The 22,421-nt window shown below is 60.0% G+C and overlaps 1 protein-coding gene across 8 annotated transcripts in view; it reads right to left on the minus strand.

Annotated features, from left to right (window-relative positions):
* The window catches only part of LDB3 (LIM domain binding 3), a 60,243-nt gene extending 39,050 nt beyond the window's left edge, over positions 1 to 21,193 (minus strand). For 3 of the 8 annotated variants that reach the window (XM_023648682.2, XM_070229953.1, XM_023648685.2), the window contains exons 1-6: positions 21,006 to 21,165; positions 20,797 to 20,912; positions 11,006 to 11,157; positions 10,386 to 10,461; positions 4,955 to 4,977; positions 3,679 to 3,882 (exon numbers count right to left, since the gene is read on the minus strand). In XM_023648682.2, the coding sequence (XP_023504450.1) occupies positions 3,679 to 3,882; positions 4,955 to 4,977; positions 10,386 to 10,461; positions 11,006 to 11,157; positions 20,797 to 20,889 (548 nt within the window). In that variant the 5' untranslated portion in view covers positions 20,890 to 20,912; positions 21,006 to 21,165. Of the gene's footprint in view, positions 1 to 1,554; positions 1,570 to 3,678; positions 3,883 to 4,954; positions 4,978 to 8,728; positions 9,049 to 10,385; positions 10,462 to 11,005; positions 11,158 to 20,796; positions 20,913 to 21,005 lie in introns of all 8 variants that reach the window. The other 5 variants (XM_023648676.2, XM_070229942.1, XM_070229960.1 and 2 more) reach the window with 3 other exon arrangements.
* Positions 21,194 to 22,421: the final 1,228 nt, after the last annotated feature.

The following is a 22,421-nucleotide window of genomic DNA, read 5'->3' on the forward strand; positions in this document are numbered from 1 at the left end:
GGGCCTTGCACACTCTGGATGCTCCTTGCCCGGAGACTGGCCCAGCCCAGACACTTGCCCCATCCAGCATCCCCCTGCCTGCCGCTATGCCTCTACCTGCCCCCCAGAGGGGCCGCTGGCTGGGAGGAGGAACCCACCCAGGGCCCACGTCTTCTACCCTGTCTGCAAGGAGCTGGATGGAAGAACTGGCCTATGTCCCAGCATTGGTAGTTTCTCAGGATCGGTCCCTTGTGTCTGGCTCAGGGTGGGCTACGACAGCAGAGGTGGAGAAAAGTGACGAAAGGGAACTAAGGTTGGGAGAGGCTGCCCTTCCTTTCCTGAAGGCTCTTCCCTGGCCCAGAGAGCTACAGGGGCTGGCAGCCTACAGTTGGGATCGGTTGGGGAAGACAAGCAGATCCTTCTGGGGTCCAGGCAGGGAGGAGCCTGGGGCTGCCCAGGGAGCAGAGGACAGCATGTCAGTGGGGAGGCCATTTCTGGCACAGGGAGGAGTCCCAAGGGTTCCCAAAGAAGAGGCTGGGTCTTTGGGTAAGGTGTGCAATAGGATGGCACCACCATGACTCCTGCTCTGCTAGGAGGGAAAAGGGAGGACGTGTGGGTTGTGCCCTGGGAGAGGGAAGGTGTGGCTCCACACCCAGGCCTGCCCTTGAGCCGTCTGCAGGGAACGTGTGGTCCAGAAAGCAGACGGAAGGCGTTTGTGGCCACTTCCCTGGCACGGGCCCTTGAGGTGCTCCTCTGTTCCTTCCACTGTTCCAAGGGTTCAAGAAAGCTGCCGGATGGAGTCCCTTGGGATTCCCACTGTTGGCTCCATTTCCCACTATACTGTGCAAAGACCAGGGGCTGGTGTTGCTGCCGTGACAGGGACTGGGAGTCAGATAAAGGAACTGCTGTGCCTTTTGAGTCTCTGGGGCTCAGGGAGAACGCCTAGAGAGAGAGGATGGAACAGGCCCTGCGGCCCACCAGGCCTGAGGCTGCTCTCAGGTGCTGCTGCCTGCAGAGTTTTCTTGCCACCAAAGACACTCCACTGTCACTACAACATCAAGGTCACCTCTGGGCATTTCCTCCAATGTGCACTGCCCCCAAATCTGACTCAGCTCTCGCCTCCCATGGGTGGTCCCGGCAAGTGCTGGCTCCTCCAGATCCATCTTCCATGAGGATTCTGGGGAGGGGCCTCCAAGAGGCCCCCTTATCACCCTCTCCCCTGAATAATGGCCCAGTGTGGATTCTGACATCAGGTCTATGCTGTCCCAGTGTGCAGACAGGAACAGCCGGGGGAGCCCCCACAAAACATGGCAAGGAGAACAGACACCCTCGGCCTTGGGGGGCAGCGTGGGTGCTGGGACTCTCATTCTGTGTCCATAGTGACATGATCTGGGGCAAACCTCAAAAGACAAGTACTTGCCTGTACAGGCTGCAGGGCATGTCATTTGGCTGTGAGGCGGGTGTGAGGAAGAACGTGGACAGAGCCACCGTCCTCAGACACATCCCACCAAACCCATACACCATCCCGAAACCAGACAGACGGACGACGGAACAGACACTGTGGGGTCTACTTACGCCAGCGGCGATGCCCTGCCAAGCAGAGGAAAGCCCAGCAGTGAGTGCGTGTCCATCAAGGGATGGCAGAGGGGCGGCGCACACACAAGGGAGCAGGGTTAGGATCAGAAATGAGTTATGAGAGTGGGGCGCATAAAGAAGGAAGAGAGAGAGAGACAAAAAGAAATCTGTCAGTGAGGAAGGAATCATGGAAATTAACAGCAGAAACGGAGCACCGTATGGCAGAGAGGGGAAGCTCTTACCAGGGCACCACGGCAGCATCAGCCCAGCAGGACTGAGTTAGAAGGGAGGGGGAAAGGACGCTGCTTCCCAGGCACGCAAGGGAAGGCAAAGGCAGGGGAGGGGACAGGAGGGAGATGGGGAGGGTCCTTCGAGAAGCCTAGATTAGATTCATGGTGCATCATGTTAAAAAAAAAATCATGAGCGCCCCAGTGATAACACCAAATAAGAGCAGTCTTTTCCCAAGATGCAGAAAATACAAAGTTAGTGAAGAGGAGTTCTTCCATTATCTTCTATGAACTTTCCTTTGGCGACTGTTACCACTTCTAAGAGCGCACCAAGGACACACGTGGCACACAAATGTTAACAGGAAATCCCGGTTAGCTCTTTGGCTTAGTCAGGCAGCCTTGTTTTTCTGGGTACACATGAGCTAATGGTGGTGTTTTTAAACTTGCGTGGTGATATTTTCTGCTTTGAACGGTGGCATTAAATAAATCAACACCAGCCTAAAATTCTGCAAGGAGCTGCTGCCCTGAGTCTCGCCAGTTTGAAACTCAGGGCTCCAGGGCAAGCAGCCTCCGCCCCCTGGTGGCCCAGAGGCAGTACTGCGTGCCTGAGAGGGTCCCGCTCCCTAGGAGAGCCACAAGTCTACACAACCTTGCATCCTTTGGCTTCTGGAGCCTGCCCTGTATAACCTGCCCTCATGTCACAGCTACAATGGCTGGGCTCTGGAAAGGCCACACACGATAGGGGTTCTCTAGGACTAACCCCTCTATCCCTCTTACAACATCTGTTTTTCATAGCTCCAAGTCCAACCACCATTTTAAGATTTCTTGCCTTGAGTTGCTGGGGATCCTGACTCAGGGATAAGATGTTGCCCAAAGAGATCATCAGTTAGTTCTCTAATTCAACACTAATGGTATTCCCGAGTAGAAAACAGTAAGAGACTGTGAGTGTGTGTGTGTGTCTCTGTGAGTGTGTATGTCAGTGTCAGAGTGTGCGTGTGAAAGGAAGAAAGAGACCAGAAAGAGAGACAGAGACAGAAAGACAGAAAGAGACAGAGAAGGAGACAGAGAGAAAGAGAGTGACAGAGAGAGGCACACATAGAAAGAGAGAATTACAGAGAGATGCTGAGAGAGGGAGAGAGGTCCCCACTAGTGTTTGTACCATTAGTAATTTCACGCACAATGATTTTCGGCCAACTCTTTCCCTACTCAACTCTCAAGTTCCTCAACCATCGCTAACAGGCAAATTCCAGGAACCAAGGCTGTCCTCAGTCCCAGCACCCTGAGGCCAGGCTTCCCTGGGGCAAAGGGAGGAGGCGGGGGCCCAGTCCCGGGTGCTCCCCCAGCTCTGTAGTGGGGCTGACAGCCAACAGCACCATGGAAGAAGGTTGGTCTGGAGGCCCCTTCCCAAACGAGAAACCCAGTGACGTATCTGAATTGCTCTCCTCATTGGAAGAATGCAGCAACTACCCCCCCCCCGCCCCCCCAAGAAGAGCTTAGTTGTGAGAAGACGGGGGTATCCAGAATGTGACCCTGGTTAACAGGATTCCAGAAGTCTCCTTCTAAACCAGCCCCATCATGGAGCCTGGGGAAATGAGGAGGCTGGGAAAAGCACTTGAAGGAACCAGCATATTCTGCATTTCTCCACCCTTCTCCTAAAGCTGACCGTGACATTGATTCTGAAGAGAGAACACCATGTTCTGGAAGGCCCGGGCAAAGGCTGGCTCCCCTCCAAGCGCTGTGCCCTGGGAGGCCCAAGGCCAGGGAGGAAAGCTGGTCCCCGTGGCTAAAGTCTCCGATGGCGCCCAGTGGCCTGGTGGCCTCGCCCGCGCGTGACGAGGCGGGGCCGGTGGCGGAGGCGGTGAGCGAGGAGCCACGGCGGCAGAGGGGAGGCGCTTACCCGCTGAAGTCACTGCCCTGGGCCTGCGCCTGCCCGGCGATGGCGTCCATGATGGCATCCTGGGAATACATGCTGATGGGCGTGTTGTACTGCGCGTGGATGATGGTGGCCTTGCCGCCCAGCCCCTTCACCTCGATGGGCTTGTGGGTGGACAGGGCCGAGTCCTTGAGGGCGCTGGGGTTGAAGCGCTCCTGGTAGTCGGCGCTGGGGGAGGGGGCAGGGGAGGGGAAAGGAGAAAAGGGCAACAGGCGGTGTTACAGGGGAGTCAAGGGAGGGCTGGCGGTGGAGGGTGTCGAGAGAGATCTCCCAAAGCCTGATTCCCAGGCAGGCCCCCCAGGCCCCCGACTGCGGATGGCCAGGTCTGGTCTGGAAAATTCTTGGCACCCTCCCTGAGCCGAGCCACGTGCAGAGGTTTTTCTGCCCCATCTCGGCTTTCCCCATCCCTGGAGGCCCCGTTCAGCTGAACCACCTCGTAGGGTCGGCAGGGGGCGCCAGGCATTGACAGCTCTCTCAGCACACCGCGGGAAGGAGAGACAAAACCGGTTGGGGGGCGGAACAGGGGAGGGCACAGGAGCTGGACCAGCGTGAGAGGCAGCAGCAGCCCAAGCTGAGTCGAGAAGGCCCCACAGGCCACAAGCAACCCCACTGGGCACCCACGGGGATTCTGAGCTTGCTTCCTCCACGCAGGGGCTCATCCTGCAGGCCACCCCGTTAGTGGCCCCGGCCTCTCCTCCTCCAGATGCTTCAGTGCATGTGCTGCGTCCTCCTTGGAGCAGGGTTCAGGCTGCTCTGGCCCCCTCGAGTCCAACGTGTTGTGTGGCCGCCATTCTCTCCCCATCAGGGCTTTTCTCTTCAACAGGTGGGCGCTCCCCCGGGCAAAGACAAGGTCAGGCGCAGCCCTTCTGAGGGGTCCCACCGCCGCCAGGACAGAAACATCTTCAGGCTCACACAGAACCCAGCGTCAGCAGGCAGTCTCCCCACCGCCCGCCAGAGCCAGCCTGCCCAGTCTTAAGCGGCTGCAGCAGGATGTTGGGAACAGAACAGCGGAGCGGGGCGGCATCAGACAGAGCCCCAGGACCCCTCCCCAGTGCCTCCACTCCATCCTCGCAGCTTCACACACATGCAGGCTCACTCGGGGACACAAATGCACCCCCACTCACAATGCACACACATATACATGTGCTGACACAGGCGCACGCTGCCCGGACCGCTGGACACACAGACGCATGCTGGGCTATGCACACGAGGACACACCCATGCTTCCCATCATACTAACTTGGCTGGAGAGTTGGCTACCACCTAGGGAGGAGAGAAAGAGCAAAGAAGACAGGGCTGTCAGAACGCGGCTCCTTCAGGGAGGTGTGAGCGTCGGCACCATCCTCAGACTGGCCCTTGTGGCAGCAGAGCACCTGGACTGGCTCCGGGTGAGGAAAGTGTGGAGGGAGGAGCGGAAGAGCTCAGAGTCCGATCATGGCCGCCCGGTTTGGGTCAGAGATGCCAACAGCAGCGTTTCCCCCTTGGCAGGTCCACAGAACCCATAGCTTTGCCAGGAAGAAGGATTTTCTTGTCCATCATCTTCATGGGCACTTATGTACCATGTACATGAATCCCCCACATACAACCTGGCTGTAGACCCCAGGAAAGGAAGTTGGAGATGGAGACCGGACCAGCTGTGCCTGCTACGAGAAGGCAAGTGCCTCCTGGCCCGACAGCAGCTCTGGACTAATCCTTGTTTAATGGGGGGCAGTTCCGGGGGGTCTGCTCATTAAGCGGGAATTGCAGTCGTTCGGGGAGGTGTGTGCAGCGGGGTTCCCTACAGCCCCTGGGATCTGCTCTCCCTCCCAGAGGAGGGGCAGGCAGCCCTGGTCACTCCTCCTGGGGCACAGGGGTAGGGGGTCTGTGTAGTCCCCAGTGACTGCCCTTAAAGGCCGTGTGGAGGGGCAATGAGGCAGGATGGAGGAGTGGGGAGGCTTGGGGGAACTGTGGGGCCAAGGCTTATAGCAGGAAAGCCCCCAGCCAAGGCAGCTCAGCTTGGACACTACAAGAAGGACCCCACCCCTCATTCTTATCTGAGAGTGAGCCTCCTGGAGCATCATTTCCTTGGGGGAGGGACTGCCTGCCTTAGGTTTCTTTAAATGCAAATTCCTTGCAGGGGCAGACCCCAGCAGCACCTATGGGAGGAGAAAGGATGCAGAAGGTGGCATTCCTGCCCCCCATTCTGCCACTTTCCCAGATCTGACCACGGTGGGCTCTGGCTGGGGGAATCTGGTCATCCCTTGGCCAGGACCCTGGGGAGCCAAGCCAAAGCCGGGGGGCCCCCAGCCCCAGGCAGCCTCTGCTCAGCCCCAGGCCCCCGTCTCAGAGCTGATAAAATTCCGTCTGTCCTCCCAGCTCAAAATAGCTGCAAGTGGAGCTATATTAGGAAAGGGCCAGCACGGATCTTCCGTTCCTTCTCCATTTTTGGCCAGCGCTGACAGCTGCGGAGTCAGCTTTGCCCTGACCAGCTGTGCCCCCCGCAGAGGGCAGTGTTGGCCTCTGGCCTTCCCTGCCCGGGGAAGCTGGCTCCTTCTTTGTCATTGATTCCTGCCCTCTGCTTCGCTTCCACCTGAGGACCTGGAGGCTGAGATGCCTGCAGCAGACACAGCTCAGAGAGCGCCCCGGTCTTGGGGAGGATGACCCAAAGATGTATGCCCTGCCCAGGGGCCCTTGCCCCTAGTGACCTGAGGGATACGGCCCTTCAGTGCCGGCCCCAGAGAGGATGAGGAGAAGAGAGCTACGAGGATGCTCAGGCCTGGCTGGTCCTACACCCCCCTGCTCCTCTCCATTCCTCCAGCGAGAATACAGGCTGCCCAGAGAGTGAGCAGCAGAAGGAGCTGCCTTTTGGAGCCAGACAGGACAGAGTTCAAATCCTGACCCTTTCTTCCTAGCACTGCCACTGTCTCACCCTCCATCTCCTCACTCATAAAATCAAGACGGCATTGCCCACTGCACAGATGGGGTGTGCAAACTGAACAGAATCCCCTAGACATGGGTTCCGTGTGCAACAGAAAGGCACAGGGATTAGCAGTGGCCAACTCTGTTCCCTGGGAGCAGCTAGACACTTAGCGAAGGTGGTGGCCTCAGCACATCAGAGGCTGCCCCTTGCTGGCCTGGAGGGGGACCGCAGCATCAGCCTCCACTGTGGATGAAGCAACCAGCACGCTCCCTCCCTAGCCCATCGCCCAGAGGAAACTGCTGGACCCGCTGCTCTGAGTGCCAGAGAATAATTCAACACTTGTCAGGTTGTGAGAAGTCCCTATGCCAGCGGAGGGCACCACGGAAGTCGTGGGAGGCCGGCGTGGGGCTGGCCCCTGTCTTCCCCGGTCAGGTATGTAGGTCCCTATCTCCATCCAGGGAGGAGTCAGGCCGCCCCGGGTGTATTCCTGTCTGCCACTGGTTAGCTGTGTGACTTTGGGAAAATTATTCACTCTCTCTGGGCTTCTATTTCCAGCTGTAAAACGGGGGAAATGATGCCCACCTCGGAAGTTGCTGAGAGAGTTGTGTTAGATAACACTTATGAACTGTTAGCCACCCTAGACTGAGGGCTCCGTTAAGGGAGATGGTACCACCACAGCAAGTGGGCCTCGGGGAGGTCCCAGTCCACCAGGGGGTGACCTTCCTGCCAGGGGCCAGTTCCAAGAGGCCCAGGAAGAGCTACCAGCCCATCCGAGGCAGGAGAAGGAGGCCATTTCTACTCTGCCCCTCCCTGAGTTTTCTGGCAGAAGCTCCTTGCTGGAAAGAGCCCGGGGCTATCTGGCTCGGCCCCCATGGTCCAGAGAAGCCAGGGCGCTGGGGCTCAGACCGTGGAGGGCCCAAGGCCAGCTTCGCTCAAGACCCAGAATCAGCTGGGGGATCTGAGGAAGCCGGAGATCCCCAGGGGAGCAGTCAGCTGGCGCCCGGTACCTCCCGTGGCAAGAGCAGAGGAAGGGCATGGGCGGGGTCAGTCTGACCCCTTGGTGTACCAGCTGTGAGACTCGGGCAACGCTGACAGGAGCGTGCAGCGAGTGCGCCAGAACAGAGCTCAGCACTGTGCACGTGTTGTCTCATTCAGTCGGCCCAGTAGTCCTGAGACATGGACTGTCTGTGTCCATGTGCAGAGGAGGAGCCCTGAACCCCTAACCATGGGGCCATGTTGCCTTGACTCAGCCTACTCTGATGGAGCACACAGATAATATATTGACTGCATGGTGCATGGTAGGAGTTACAGTGCGATAAGTGTGAACGACTTGGAAGCTAATACGTGCCCTACTTGGGGGCTCCCTCCCCTCAGCCCCGCCATGGTGCCCACCCCAGTTCCAGGTTGTTTTAACTCCTCTTCTCGCAGAGTCCCACCAGCTAGATTGGGGGGGATGAGGGGTGGGCTGCTGTTCCCCTGCACAGTCCCTTTCTCCTCGGGGTCCTGCTTCCTTGCTGCCCCACCCTAGCCAGGGTCAGTCCTGCAAGTCCACCTCCCTCACATCATTGCTGAGTCTCTCTTCATCCAGCTCAGTGCTTCCTCCTCCAGGCAGCCTTCCCAGACCACTCCCAGCCCTAGACAACTTGCTCTCCCACCTATCTAATTCTTCCTTGCTTCTGCCTCATGGCTCCCAGAGGTATAGGGACCAGCTTGTCCCCTGCCCTAGAGCTCCTGGAGACAGCAGGCTTTGTCCTGACCTGGAGGGTGGCCTGGTTTAATAGTTTTGTGGGTCAGAGTCTCTTGCATTCAGGCCTTGCTCAGCACTTAGTAGCTGGACAGCTAGACGTCAACCAAACCTTCTCTGAGCCTCAGTTTCCCCTTCTGCAAAATCCGACACGTCACCCAGGGTGGTATAAAGCAATGATGCACCTGCTTCATGGCAAATGTCAATAGGGTCATTGCGTTCATTGCCCTTCTCCTGCCCTGCCTCCTGGGCTTGGGGCCGGCCAGATGGAGGCCAGCTTCTCGCTCTGATCACCTGGCCAGGCCTCTCCTGAGCACTGAGGACCCAGGTGGCCCCAGCACACGAGTGGAAGCTGCGGGCCCGTTACCTACCCTCCTGGGAGCGCAGCACCCGAGGCCTTCCCTCGGAGGCTCAGCTGATATGTCTGAGCCATCTCCCTCAGGGTCTGTGCGGAGTACAGCCCAATGGGGTTGTTGTACTGCCTGGGCCGGCTCGAGCCCCTCGCTGCTGTCGGGCTGAGCGAGTCCAGGGCCCCCTCCAGGCCGGGCGTGGCCCCCGGGCTGCCCCGTGGAGGGCCGAGCGCAGAGACCCCCGTGTGTGGGGAGAAGACGGAGGGCTGGGAGCAGGAGGAGCTAACGGTCGGCCTGAGCTCCGGGGTGCCCGGGGTGCCGTTCGTGTCCAGAGCAGGGTCCTGGCCCAGGGTGGCCGCCATGCGGGGAGAGAGAAGAGAGCGGTTAGAGGCCACGTGCATCCCAGCGCTTCTGCATGGACCTGAGACAGAGGGGTCAGTGCGGCACCCTGCGGCCCGCCACCCCGTGGCCCACTGTTCAGCCCCTGGAACAGAAGGGCCTCATTAGGAAGAGCGGGGTGGGCACACGGCTCCAGCCCCGCAGCTGGCCTCTGCTTGGACAAATGCACAGCCCCACACAGAAAGCCAAGCCAAGCCAGCCTGCCTGCAGGGCTGGAGAAGGGGGGCGCTGTGGGTCTCAGGGTGTGGGGGAGCCGCCTCTGTCCTACATCTGTCCCCCCTTCCCCTGAGCAAGGGCACCTGGTGGGCATGGCCCAGCCTCTTGCTCTACTAACCCCACACTAAAATGCCCCCACATGGTCAGTGAGGGGGACCCTCCCCCCCCGGCTGGCAGTGGACAAGCAGAATGGAGGTGCGGGAGGGGAAACTGAGGAAGTAGGGGGCTGACATTTGGTTCCCTCAGCCTTTCTCTGCAGCTTCTCCCAAGCAGCCCTCTGCCCCCTTCCCCAATCTGTCACTAGCCCCATCCCCTGTCAACCTCTTCCTCTCCCCTCTCCCCACCCTGCCCATCACCCACTCTGCCCCTCTGGAAAGACCAGGGTCAGTATGAGGTCATGAGGGAGAGGTGGGGAGTGGGCCCCTGCAGGAGTGGTGGGTGGGCCTTGCATGCCTTGGGCATATGGGGATGAGCTGCCCGGAGGGAGCTGGGAAGGGGCCGGGGCTCCACCTTCCCCCTGGGCCGGCCTCTCGGCCACTACCAGCACTTCTGCTTGGGCTACAGGGGTGGGCAAATGGCAGGTGAAATGGGAACCAGAGGGAGAGATGCTATGTCCGAGGAGGAACCTGGAGGGCCAGCAGGCCCCTCCATGCCTGGGAGTCCTCCTGGGGTGACTGGCTCAAGCTGGGGCCTCCAACTTTCAGGCCACAGTCACTCCCCTCCCCGTGCCTCAGGAGGATGAGGGTCAGAGCCCTTGGGACACTTGTCCCCCCTGGCTGAGAGGACGGCCCCCTCCTAAGAACACAGCTGCCTAAGCCAGTATCCCGTCAGCCCAGCACACAGGCAGGGTTCTCCACGCTCAACACTTCATGGGGGCTTGGACGCCCTTGCCCGAGGGCCTGTCCCACCTACCCGGGGTCAGCCGCAGCAGAGGCAGGGCTGGGGCAGGGCTGACCCCGCCACCTCACCCCAGTTGGGCCAGCCAAGGATCAGGCAGGCAGATGGGGACCGCACCCCAGGAACCACCCAGAGAGTGGAGCCTGCCACCGACAGTGGCACCTACCTTCTGGTGTGGGATCACCGGCAGAGGGGACTGGATCGGAGGTGCTGTCGTGGAGATGGGAATAGGCCGCTTCGACCTGGAGAAACCAGAAGTGGGACCGAGTGAAGACAGTTGCCCCTGGGGCTGGGAGCTCCTGCCTGGGCGGGGAGGCGAGGGGAGAGCAATGAGTGCTGGGGAGCAGGTCAGAGGGCCCGAGGCCCACTGTCCACTCCATGGCATCAGTGTCCCCAGGAAGGCACTGGGCCTGTCCAGGATGGAGAAATCATGGCCCCCAAGCACTTTGCAGCCATGGGCCTCTGCTAGGTCCTTGGGAGGCTGCCTGGGTAAAGAGGAAGCAGGAAGACCCTGGCTTCCAGGCCCAGCTGCCCACACCCTGGCAGCCCCGTGACCACCCACTACCCTCTCTAAGTCTCCTCTGGGAAGTGAGGCACGGATGTGGCAGGTGCTTGACAACAACTCAGGCCTGGTCCTTCCTCTGGTCCAGGCTGTCCTCACTGCCCTGCCAGGTCTGGTAGTGCAGGGCTGGGCCCATGTGACTGCTGCTGGATGGCCGGTCCCTCTCTCAGACCCCTGAGGCCCACACGCCCGCCGCCCCCCTGCTCTGGAGAGCTCCCACCTACTTCTGCAGCGTGAGGCTCAGGTTGTAGCTGGCAGACTTGATCTTGTTCTGGGCCTCCAGGTGGGTCATGGTGTCTGTGTTGACGCCGTCAATGGCCACCACAAGGTCACCCTGGCTGAGCTGGGACTGGGCGGCCTTGCTGCCCGGCGTGATCTGAGAGGATGGCAGATGAGGGGGTGAGCACGAGGAGGGTGGGCCTGAGAATGGAGCAGTCCTCAGGGAAGTCGCCTGGATCATCCAGGAGAGGCCTGCCTTTGTCTCTCATTCCCCATGGCCAGTGCCTGCTGCTCGCCAAGCCTGGTTCCTCTTGCCGGCACACAGCCACCACGCTTCCTAGTGCTTTGTACCTGAGTGTGGCTATAGGACTAGCTCTGGCTGGTGGAATGTGGGTGAAGGCAGTGCATGCCACTTCCAGGCCTGCCCCTCCAACCATCCTTGCTATCCTGCACTCTCTCTGTTCATCGGCTCACTGGATGCAGCCTTGGATAGCCAAGGAGGATACCCAAGCCGCTAACTGGAAGGGACCTGGATCCTGGAGTCCCTGCTTGGAGGAGAGATGATTAAGGAGCACTACATTGGATGTTGCATGAGTGAGAAATAAACTTTCGTCGTGCTTAAGTCACGTGCTTAAGTTGGGGGCTCTTACACCAGTTAGCTTGCTGTAACACCTGCACCCCAAAAACCCATGGAGCAGGAGGCTCCGGGAGGGAGGGGATATGCAGGAGCTAAGACAGCACCACCACAGACACACTGCCAGGCCAGCAGGCAGGACAGAAGCACCCTCACAAAGCATCCTGGGCGAAGCGCCCAGTGCTACAAGGGAGGGGTGCAGAGGGCTGGGGGAGCAAGGTCGGCTGTGACATAGGGCCGAGCTCAGTGCTCTGTATTTGGCTTCATACTTCCAGATTTTCCTGGGGCAGGTTCCCAAACCCTGCACCCTAATCACATCACAGAATGTTAGAATCTGGGGGCCCCAGTGCCAGTGAGATCACACGGAACGCCATGGATCCTCCATGCCGGGAGTAGCCCATGCAATGTCAGGAAAGCCACACTCCCAGGGACATTACTTGGGATGTCATGATAGCTCAGACTCCACTCCCGATGACGTGATGCACAGTGCCAAATTCTGCACCCCCAGCCCCCAGTAATAGCACACTGAGTGCCATGGTGGGCCCCCCTGCAGTGACATCACATGAAATGCAAAATTCTGGAGGGCCTAATGACATCACCTAAAATAGCTTGATGGCTGGCCCCTAGTGACGTTACCTGGAATGTGACAAAGCCCCACCCTTAAAGATGTCTCATGGAATGTCATGGAGACTCTGGCCCCACCCCCCTGTGACATCACATGGAATATCATGCAACCCCCACCTCCTGCTGACATCACACAGAATGACTTGATGACCTGGCCCCCGTGACATTGTGTGGAATCCCCCCGTGACATCACATAGAGTGCCATGCAGGCCTCGCCCAGTGATGTCACAGGAAGAAGGAGCCTCTGGGAGCCACCCCCACGAAGCTGTGACTGGAGGGGGGCTCTTGGCTTTTCCTTCTCAACGTGTCCACCAGCCAGTCCTCCTGGCTTCTCTGGGCACATCCCAGTCACCTTCCTGGCTATACCCCAGAGACAAGGTCCGCTCCTAACTCTGGAAGAAGCCATTTTCTAGCCAAGGCCCAGGGACCATCCTAGAAGGAGCCCGGAGAGGACCTGGGGACAGTCCCATACCCTGGATGCCAGGCCTGGGTGGGCCTCTGGCCAGGCCCTGGGCTTCCAGACAGGGATGGAAACCTCCTGCTAGGCCCCTTGCAGGGCTCTCCCATCCAAACCAGGGCCCGTGCAGTGACCAGGCTGCAGCCCATTCCAAGAGGAGGGCCAGGAACCGCACGTGCTAACTGAGAATAACAGCAAGACCAGGGGAGCCCTCGCCAGTCACCACTGACCCGTCATTTCAGCCCCAGGGACTTCTTAAACACTGGCCACCTTGTGCCCACAGCAGCCTCCCCTGGTCCCTAAGTCTGCTGAGACGAGGCAGGAACAGCAGAGAAGCAAACCCTTGGATTGCCAGGAAGCCACGTCGTCTGCCCGTAGGGGCATCTTGGAACTACCCAGGTCTTCTCAAAATACACATTGCCCTGACCCCTGCATTCATGGCTGTAGGGAGCCGCTGCTAAGGGCGGGAGTGTGTTGCTTCCTTTGATTTAAGGAGTTGAGCAAAGGATGAAAAACAACAACCAAGAAAAACAAAACTCTTTCTAACCTGAGAGGGGACCCCCGAAGGCAAGCCGAGCTGGCCGGCAGGCCTGTCCCACAGAAAATCGCGTTTCACTACCCCTCTGGCCTCCCGTTCGGGCCTATGCTATCCCCAACATTTAGTACAGACATCCTCAGACACAGAACAAGAAAGAATTCCACAGCGAACACTCAAACACCCACTGCAGAGGCTCCACGGCAGCGTGTCACTCAGCTTGCCGTAACACACATCTATCCTTCTCTCCAGCCGTTGACCCATCTTATTTTTGAAGCATTTCAGAGAAAGTGACAGACCGGTGTGCTTCCATTCAGGAGGACGTGTGCAATGCCTCTGCTGTCCTAGCGAACTGCCCACAGGGCTCCTCACACCAGGGCTTGCCCACGCCAGAGCACCCCACACCAGGGCACCCCCACACCAGGGCACCCCTGCACCTGGGCTCCCCCACACTAGGGCTCGCCCACACCAGGGCACCCCCACACCAGGGCTCACCCACACCAGGTCTCACCCATGCCAGGGTGCCCCCACAACTGGGTGCCCTCACACCTGGGCACCCCATACCTGGCCTCCCCCACACCTGGGTGCCCCATACCAGGGGTCACCCACACCTGGGTGCCCCCACACCTAGGTGCCTCCACACCAAGGTGCCCCACACCTGAGCTGCCATATACCAGGGTGCCCCACACCAGGGCTCCCCAAGACACTTCTCCACCACCCAGAGAGGAAAGGCACTCCCCTGCAGAGGGAGCTCCCAGGCAGGGCTGACACAGGTGGAAGGGTGGGCCTATTGCCTGCAGAGGTGACGCCCGCCAGGCAGGACCAGAGTTGTGTCCAGATCATGGATGACAGTATGAGCAAGGACACCAGAATGACATCCAAGACAGGCTGGGCCAGATCAGCCAGGGCAAGCCGCAGGGCCCTGGGGCCTCTGGAACGTCCTCCCTGAGGAGCTGCCCTGGGGATGTCTTTCTCCCTTAGGCATGGGCGAGCTGACCCCAGTCCTCCCCGCTGGCTCTCCTGCTTTCCCCTGGCCTGGCACTCCCTCATCCTCAGGTATGGACTGGGGTGATCCTTGTTCCTGGGGAAGAGCTCAGCCTGCCCTGGGCCGGGTCAGTATCCAAACTTCCTGGGGAGCCGCCGAGCTGGCTCCCGCCTGCGCCTGGCGCCTCCGCTCCTGCACCTGTGTCTGCCCGTCAGCGCTCAGCTGGCCTGGCCTTTGGCTGCCCTGAGCCAGGCCCATGCCCTCTCAGGCTGTAATCCTCTTGAAGAGGGGTGCTCTTCTGCTTCTGCCCAGGTCTCCTTAGAGAAGGGACCCTAAGGAGGTCACCCCCGCCTGGCCTGAGGGCTGTCAGATCCGCTCCCTCCAGCCTGCCCAACAGAGGGATGGGGCCCCCCTTGAATCCCCTGGTCCAGAGCCCAGCTGATGAAGAGGGAATCCAGGCATGCTATACCCATGTCGCTCTTGTCTGGCTCTCTACAGGCCCCCCTTCCTTGTCCCAGAAAGGACGCAAAGTGGCCAGATCCTTGGAGGATTTTTTTTTTCCCTTAAAGTCTTTCTATGCCCTTTTGAGCATTGGTAATGATCGTTTCGTTTCATTCCCACTTCACTTTTCAGGCTTCTGCAGTTACCAGCCCCCGCCACTGGGACCCCACCCGTGGGCAGAGCTCGAGGACTGAAGGCCTGTTTCAGAAGCTCCCTAGGACGGGCTCTGGGTGTTTGGCACCAAGATGGCCGCCCAGCCCCCAGGAGTCCTTCCTTCTTGCTGGGCCGTGATTTAGGGCACCCCAGAGAGGGCACAGGAATAGCTGGCGCCCAGGAGCAGCTGTGGCTCCAGTGACGTGTGGGTGTCTGGGGGCGGGGTGGGGGGGGAGGAAGCACAGCAAAGAGCACAGACTCTGGTCTGAGCCAGACCCGAGGTTACAGGGCCCGGCTGCATGACCTCCGTGTAAAGACAGCACCAGTGCCCTTCTCCCGGGATTGCTGTGAGGATCCCGTTATTAAATAGGGTGTCTCATGAGGAGGGTGCAGAGCTCAGAAAGTTTCAGGGAAGCTCCCAACTGAGGAGGCACAGGGCCTGCCCCAGCCCCTCCCCCCGGAGGTGCCAGAGAGGCCAAGGCTAGGAGGTACATCCTCCGGCTCCACCAGAAATAAGATCCAGAGCTGGCAGAGAGTGGGTGACAGGGGCCAGCCCCAACTGACCAGTCCTGAGCCAGCCTGCTGTCTGTCCCTAGAGCGTCAGCTGGAGGGGAGAGGACTTCTGTCCAGGGTCCCAGGGCAGCAAGGCGCCGGCCAGGACTCACCCATGCCCTCAGCTCCTATTTCCCCAGCTCCCCGGCAGCAAAGGGGCTGCCGGGCTCCACAGAAGCTCCCAGCCATCACTCCCTGTGCTCAAAAACCAGACGGGCCCCACCTTCCTTCCCTTCTAGATCTGCCAGGGTAGGTGTGGCGGGGGATGGGGGCAATGGCAGGTAGCAGATGCTATGGACTGTGCAACTTCCAGCATCTCCTTCCAACCCTCCCAGGCTGACCACCCCAGGGGATTTCCTGTGGAGCCCTAAGTGCATTTAACATTGTGGGATTAAATTACCATCATGCCCTGCTCCACTCCTGTCCCATCTGGCCTCCCCTGGGGCCTTGCTCCAACCCTCAGCCTCTCACTGGAATCTTCTGTCTCCCCACGGCTCCACTCCCCAACCCCATCCCGGCCGATAAACAATCCAGAGTCTTGTCTATGCTCCAAAAGCGTCTCTTTGTACAGAGGGTTTTTAGGGCAGTAAAAATACTCCGTATGATACAGTAACGGTGGACACATGTCATTACACGTTGGTCCAAGCCATAGAATATGCAACATCAAGACTGAACTCTAACATAAACTATGGACTCCGGGTGGTAATAAAGTGTCAGTGTAGGTTCATCAGTGGAAACAAAGTACCACCCTGGTGGGGGATGATGGTAGTGAAGGAGGCTGCGGACGCATAAGGGCAGGAGGCATTCTAGAAATCTGTACCTTCCACTCAATTTTGCTGGGAACCTAAAACTGCTCTAAAAAAAATTGTCTTTAAAAAAAAAGCCTCTCCCTCTCCTTGTCTTAGCTGCTCCAACCGGCTCCTGTCATGTTTCTCTCCCTTTCTTCCCCTCCAGGCTTCTCCAAGAAGTGACCAGCAGGTCCTGCCCCTGCTCTCTCCCACCCCTCCTACACCCCAGCTGTCTGGCTTTGCTCACCAGCACTCCACACATACCAGTGACCTCTCTAAGCCCAAAGCCACGGGTCACTGGTCCCCTCGCTAGCTGACCAGACCCTTCCCTGGCCTTCCGAGTCTCTCTCTTCTCCTCTTGTGCAGGCCCACATTTCTGTCTGTGTCCTGGATGTCACCAGTAGAATGCTCCCATGGGCACGTCACTCTCTCTGGGCCCCAGAGAGCACTGGGACATGGCAAAGTCAGCTTTCTGCCTCTTAGGATGGTTCTTGAGCAGAGGCGGAATCTGGCTCCGAAGGTGTGGAGAAGCTGTGTTTGGGAATAGGAGGGCCTGGGGTGGGGGCCTTTGCAATCACGGACAGCCCCTAGATGTGAGGGGACCACGTGGCGAGGGACGGAGACACAGGGAACTGGGGAGACATCTCCCTGCCTGAGGGGCTGCCCCAGCACGGCCCAGCAGATGTCACTCAGGGAGCCCTGCTCTGCTCCCACTTGCTGTTGGCCCACAGCGCCTGCAGCTCCAGGAGTCCTGGGCTGGCCATGAGGTTGCCCTTGTCCTGTGTCCTGGCCCAGCGCCTTGGAGAGTCCATGCCCCAGGACCCAGCCAGCCTCATGCCCACTCCCTTGAGGGCCCTCAGGATCAGGTACAGCTCTGAGCCCCATGGAGGAGACGCGTGCTGAGAAAGGGCCTGGCCAGGGACCTCTAAGAACGCCTTCCTGTCGGTGTGCCTCTGTCCTGTTATCCTCCCCATTTGTTGGTTCGGGGGGGCCCTCCGGAGGCTGGCCTGACCTTCAGCGTGGCTATAAACAGCGTGGCCTGTCAGCACTGCGAGGCGCTGCCCTAGAAACAGCACGATGGCCTCGAAATTCCAGGAATCTCCAGCACAGTCACCCCAGAATAGCCGCGGGCTGTCCCCCTCCTCCTCCCCAGGGACCCTCTGTCCTCTGCATCCCCCCGGTGGCTAGGAGAGTCCGATAAACTCTGGAACCACAAACAGCACAGGGGCAGAGGCCTCTGCACTGGTGGGTGAGGCCCTAAGGGGTAGAGACTTTGGGACAGAGACACAGGCCCCCTCTGGGTCCAGGCCCAGCCCCACAGCTCCCCCATCCTCACAACCAGCCTCTGCGGAAGAACAGGTGTCAATATCTCCTAAGTGTGCGTGAGAAAGCTCTCTCGCACATGTGCTGTCGGGAAGGCCCTGTCCCCAGTGTACAGATGAGAAAACCGAGGCTGAACAGGCGAACTGACTTTTCTAAGGTGACACAGCTGTGAGCAGCTGAGTTGAACAGAAGCACATCCGTCTTCAGTAAAGAGGGTCGAGACCTGCACCAGGGGGCAAGGCCCAGACGGTGGCCCCAGCCCCTGGCCTAGCCCCTCCAACAGGCGTGGGAGCTGGCCTTTGGAGCCCCTCCCCCACTTCCTGGAGGACGGGCTGGGGTTGGGGCAGGGTGGGGGTGAGAGGGCAGCTCATATTGCAGGCCCTGCCGCACCTGTCCAGGATAAATAAAGGCATTTCCCCTCCACCCTCCCGGTCTCCCTCCTGAGCCCACTTCTCTGAGGACCCACAGAGGGAGACACACTGAAGGCAGGCCTGGAGGGGCTGCAGCTGCCCCAAGGTTGATTCTGTGGGGCCGGTGAGCAGGTGGGGTGGGTATGGGAGCCACCACCCAGCCTGCAGGTGGCTGGCCTTTTTACAGGAGAGGCTGTAGCCTATGCCTGCAGCTGACAGGGCCAGGCCCCACTCAGTGCTTTTCTGCTAGTCCCCACCCAGAGGGGTGAGGGGGCAGGCGTGGGAGTTAGGGGTTACCAAGGACACAGGAGCTCACAAGCAAACTCGAGCCTCAGTTTGCCCAGCTCTGAAGTGTGATGGTAATTCCAGGCCTGCCTGCTGTGCATGTCCCTGGGGGTGTCGGCCCCTGCGGAGAATGAGCAGGCTCTGCCCTCACCCATCCCCCACTGCTATATGCCACGACCGCCCTGTTGCAAAGGCACAGGCCAGGATGCTGGAGCATCCGCCGGCCCGCAGTGGGAAGCGGGGCATGGCTGAGGTAGGAGTAGGGCTCCTCCAGAGAGCTCTGGCCCTGCATCCTCCCTGGGGGAGAAGTTCCTGGTGCAGAAGGGTCTTAAAGGCCCCAGCAGGAGATCCCACAGCCTGAGTGTCCCGGGGCCTGCCTGGCCAGCAGCACTAAGTCTGGACGCTGGAGCCCAGGGTATCAGTGGCCCACCAGAGGAATTTATCCAGAGGCCCCAGCATCCAGTCCAGCTTGCTCCATGGCCTTGGCGATTTGGGGCTGAAGGAAGCTGAGAGGCCATTATGCCCATCCCCCGATGCCCTGCGTGAGCTGCAGGTTCTATTTTTAAAAGCTCCCCCCTAGTCACTGGCTCCAGCACATCCCAATACACCCCCTCCCCGCAGTGAGGACATTCTTCCTGCTGTCTAGCTTAAGGCCTCTGTGCTGCAATTTAAGCCCTGGGCCGGCTGAGGCCAGGTGGCGCATAGACCCTGGGTGAGGTAATTGGCTATCCTGGGTACCACTGAGCCGGGGGGCTAATTTCCATTTGCAAGGATGGGGCAGGAGCATCAGCAGGAGGCCTTGAGGATGGTGGGGCCGGGGGATCTGGGCCCCATCCCAGGTGTGGGAGGCCAGAGGACCCATGAGGGTGAGGGTGGGTGGCCCACCTCATACAGGGTGGAGACCTGCAAACCTGGGGATGGGGAGGGCACAGCCTCCTGGGGAGGGCAGCATCCACTGGGGCACAAATGCCCGTGTGTCACAGATCATCGGGCAGCATGTGCAAGGCTCTAGGTGTCCTTTTAGTGCTGGACCCTGCAGTCTGCAGGGTAGCGGGTCTGGAGGGGTGGAGACTCGGTTTAGAATGAGCCAGATTTCCAGCAGAAGGTTGGAAGACAGGGGCTTTTCCCTGGACTGGAAGGCCAGCACCCTCCCTGGAGGAATGTGGCCTCTATGGCTGTTACAGGGCTCCCCTGAGTGGGGCTTCTCCTTCCTGGGGTCCCCCCAAGTGCCCATGTCAGGTTCCACAACCAAGCCTTCTCCTCCAGTGGGGATATTGTCTCCTGCCCCCTCTGCCAAGCGCCTTTCAGGCCTTCCCTGGCTGTCCACCTCGGTGACCCCCTCCCCCCACCTCAAGGCAGGTCTGTTCCTCTAGAGAAGGAATGGTCTTCCTGTCCCCAGGTGGGCAGCAACCCAGACACGGCCGCCCACCCATCATGCTCCAGTGACAGCCAGGGCCCCAGCCTGCCCACTTGGCCCACACCAGCTCTGCGGGGGCTCAGCCTCAGCCTCGCCCCACCAGGCAGGGCTTGTCTCTGCCCTCACACACCTCCGGTCCACCCTGAGCCCGGGGCCTCCAGCCCCAGCTCTACCCGACTTGCTGGGGAATCTGTTTACTGGACAGATATCGGCCAAGCACATACTGTGTGATGGGTGTTGGTGCTGGGGACACAACGGTGGTTAAAACAAAGTCCCTTCCTCTCCAGCAGATCCAGCTCCTCACCTCTCTGGGCTTGAGTGTCTCCAGCCGGGCAATAGAGTCACTCAGACAACCTCCAATGTTCTGTGACATCCCCGTCAGGCAGTGCTGTGCCCCGACCACAGACACTGCAGGACACATGGGCTGTTTCCCCAGGTGAGCAAGGGGAAGGAGACATGAGACAGGTGGGCAGAGCGGCCTTGGGTGGATGGGTGGGGGGTCGGGCAGGTGAGGGAGGAAGGCCCAGCCCCACAAGGCCAGCACGGGGTCCCTGGCGGGCCCAGGAAGGTGGAGGGAGGAGGAAGCTGTTATCAGGAGTCTGGGATGGAGCGGGTGCTGGAGCCCAGCCCAGGCCAGCCCTGAGCCCCGACGGCACGGCAGCCGATGTCAACAGTCTGTCCATCTACCTGTCCACCCGCCTGTCCCCAGCCCTCTCCATGCCAGGAGTGCTCTCTGCCCAAAGTGGCTGCCAGCTTCCAGGCAGACGCTCCAGGCTTAGGGGCACCTTGAGCCCACCTTCCAGGATAAGGGCTTGGGAGGGTACTGTGCGCTCTGTCCACCTGCCTACCCGCTCTGTGGACTCAGCACTTCCCTCTCTGCTCAAAGCACCCTCTGCTTGCCCAAGTTTCACCCTCAGCAGGCTGGCCAGTTCAGCTGGGCAACAGCTGTGGCCAAGACCAGGGGCCTGTGGCCAGCAGCATTCAGTCAGGTCCAGTCCCAGCCCGCAGCCCCGGGTTGGGGCATGCTCTGCTTTCCGAGAGCCTTGGGAAGGACAGATGGACAGAGGCGCGCCCGGTCCTCTGAGCATGCCCCGCGCCTGCAGGTGCCAGGCTGTGGGCAGGGCACACTCACCCGGGAGATAGTGAGCGGCATGTTGAAGTCCTTGCCGCCCTGCAGACGGAAGCCCCAGGGCCCAGGCCCGGTCAGGGTCACACTGTAGGACATGCTGGTGCTGACAGCGGCGGCCTCTGTGGACAAGGGGAGAAGAGGGGAGTGAGAGAGCCCTCATGCACCGGCCTCCCCAGCCCACACCCCGGCCCTGCCCCGACCCTCAGCCTTGCCTGCTCCGTCCCCTGCTGCCTGGCCAGGCTGTGTGGAGCTCCTCAGAGCCTCCTAAGAATAGCTGGGAACGAATGCCATGGACACTGATATGGGCCCTCTGCCGCGCCCATAAATGGACTGTAACCCTACACTGTGCCCGCCCGCTACGGCCTCCCAGCCAGTCCACCGTGACTCACGCCTCTAATATAGCCCCTGGGGAGGGCTGTCCGGCACCCAGTATCCCCCCAGGGGGCAGGATAGGGGGCTGGCCAGATCAGTGATAGTGCTCTTGTCCCCTGCTCTCCTCTCCTTGCTCCCTCTGCCCTCTGGAGAGCCCAGATGTTCTCTCTCTCTGCCCGGCCACACCTACCCCTTTGTCCAGAAGACTGTGGCTGAGCATCCTTGAGCAAGAGCTCTGTCACGTGCATCTTTCCTTCCCTGTGCTCCCTGGTGAGGACCCTGAGGTTGTGCCTTATCCACTACGGAGCCCTGCTGGTGCCTTGGACTGAGCTGAGCCTCCAGCTGCTCTGGACAGAGCTTCAGCTCAGGAGACCAGCAATTGACCCAGGGTTGTCCAGCCATAAAAACGATCATAATGAGAGCAGCAACCGGGCACAGCCAAGCTCAGCTCTGGGCCCTTCATGCCATTATCCTTTCAGATCCTGAGAGACTGCTGCCTCGGCCCATGGGAAACAAGGCTCAGAGAGGTTAAGTGACTTCTCCAAGGTCACACAGGGAGTAAACCCAGGCCACGCTGGGGACTCGTGCCAGATAATGAGCTCCCAGTGGCTGCAGGCACCTCCCAATGCCCAGACCCGGCAGAGGTGGGGGGACCAGCCTGCACCCTGGGCTCAGGGGCTGAAAGCAGGTCTGTGGCAGGCCCACACCCTCCAGACCCCCTGGGGGCCCGGCGATTATTCCTGGCTCTCCTGTCTCATTTGTGCTCTGGAAAACTTGACAGCAGCATGGAAAGCTCCAGCTGCCAGTGTCGCATGCCAGGCCCCGGTGCCCTTTGAGCAGGAATGGCAGGGGGCAGGGAGGAGGGGAGAAGATGCCATTGGCTCAGCTGCTGGGACACGGGGCCAGGAGGGCCAGGGAGGGGGAAGCGTGTGCGGTGTGTTCAGCCGGTAACCCAGAGACAGTGTGTTCTGGGTGGGGGCCTGGGCCTCTGGGGACTCTTGCTTGCGTGGGTCCAGATACCTTCCTCAGCCCTTCCCCAAAAGAAACCTAAGGCCCTGTGTGGTCAGGAGACAGATCAAGGCCCACCCTGGCTCCCAGCTGGAGAAACTGAGGCTGGGAGAAGGCAATGGAGCTGAGCTGGGCCCTGAGTACTCAGTGCAGGCCTGCGTGTGAATTGCCAGCACCCCACCCCATGCCCTGGGCCTGGCACATCCAGCATGCAAGGTAGAAGGAGTCCCCACATCACAGGGGCATTT

Source organism: Equus caballus, chromosome 1 (genome assembly GCF_041296265.1).
Source record: "Equus caballus isolate H_3958 breed thoroughbred chromosome 1, TB-T2T, whole genome shotgun sequence".
In the NCBI taxonomy this organism is placed as follows: Eukaryota; Metazoa; Chordata; class Mammalia; order Perissodactyla; family Equidae; genus Equus; species Equus caballus.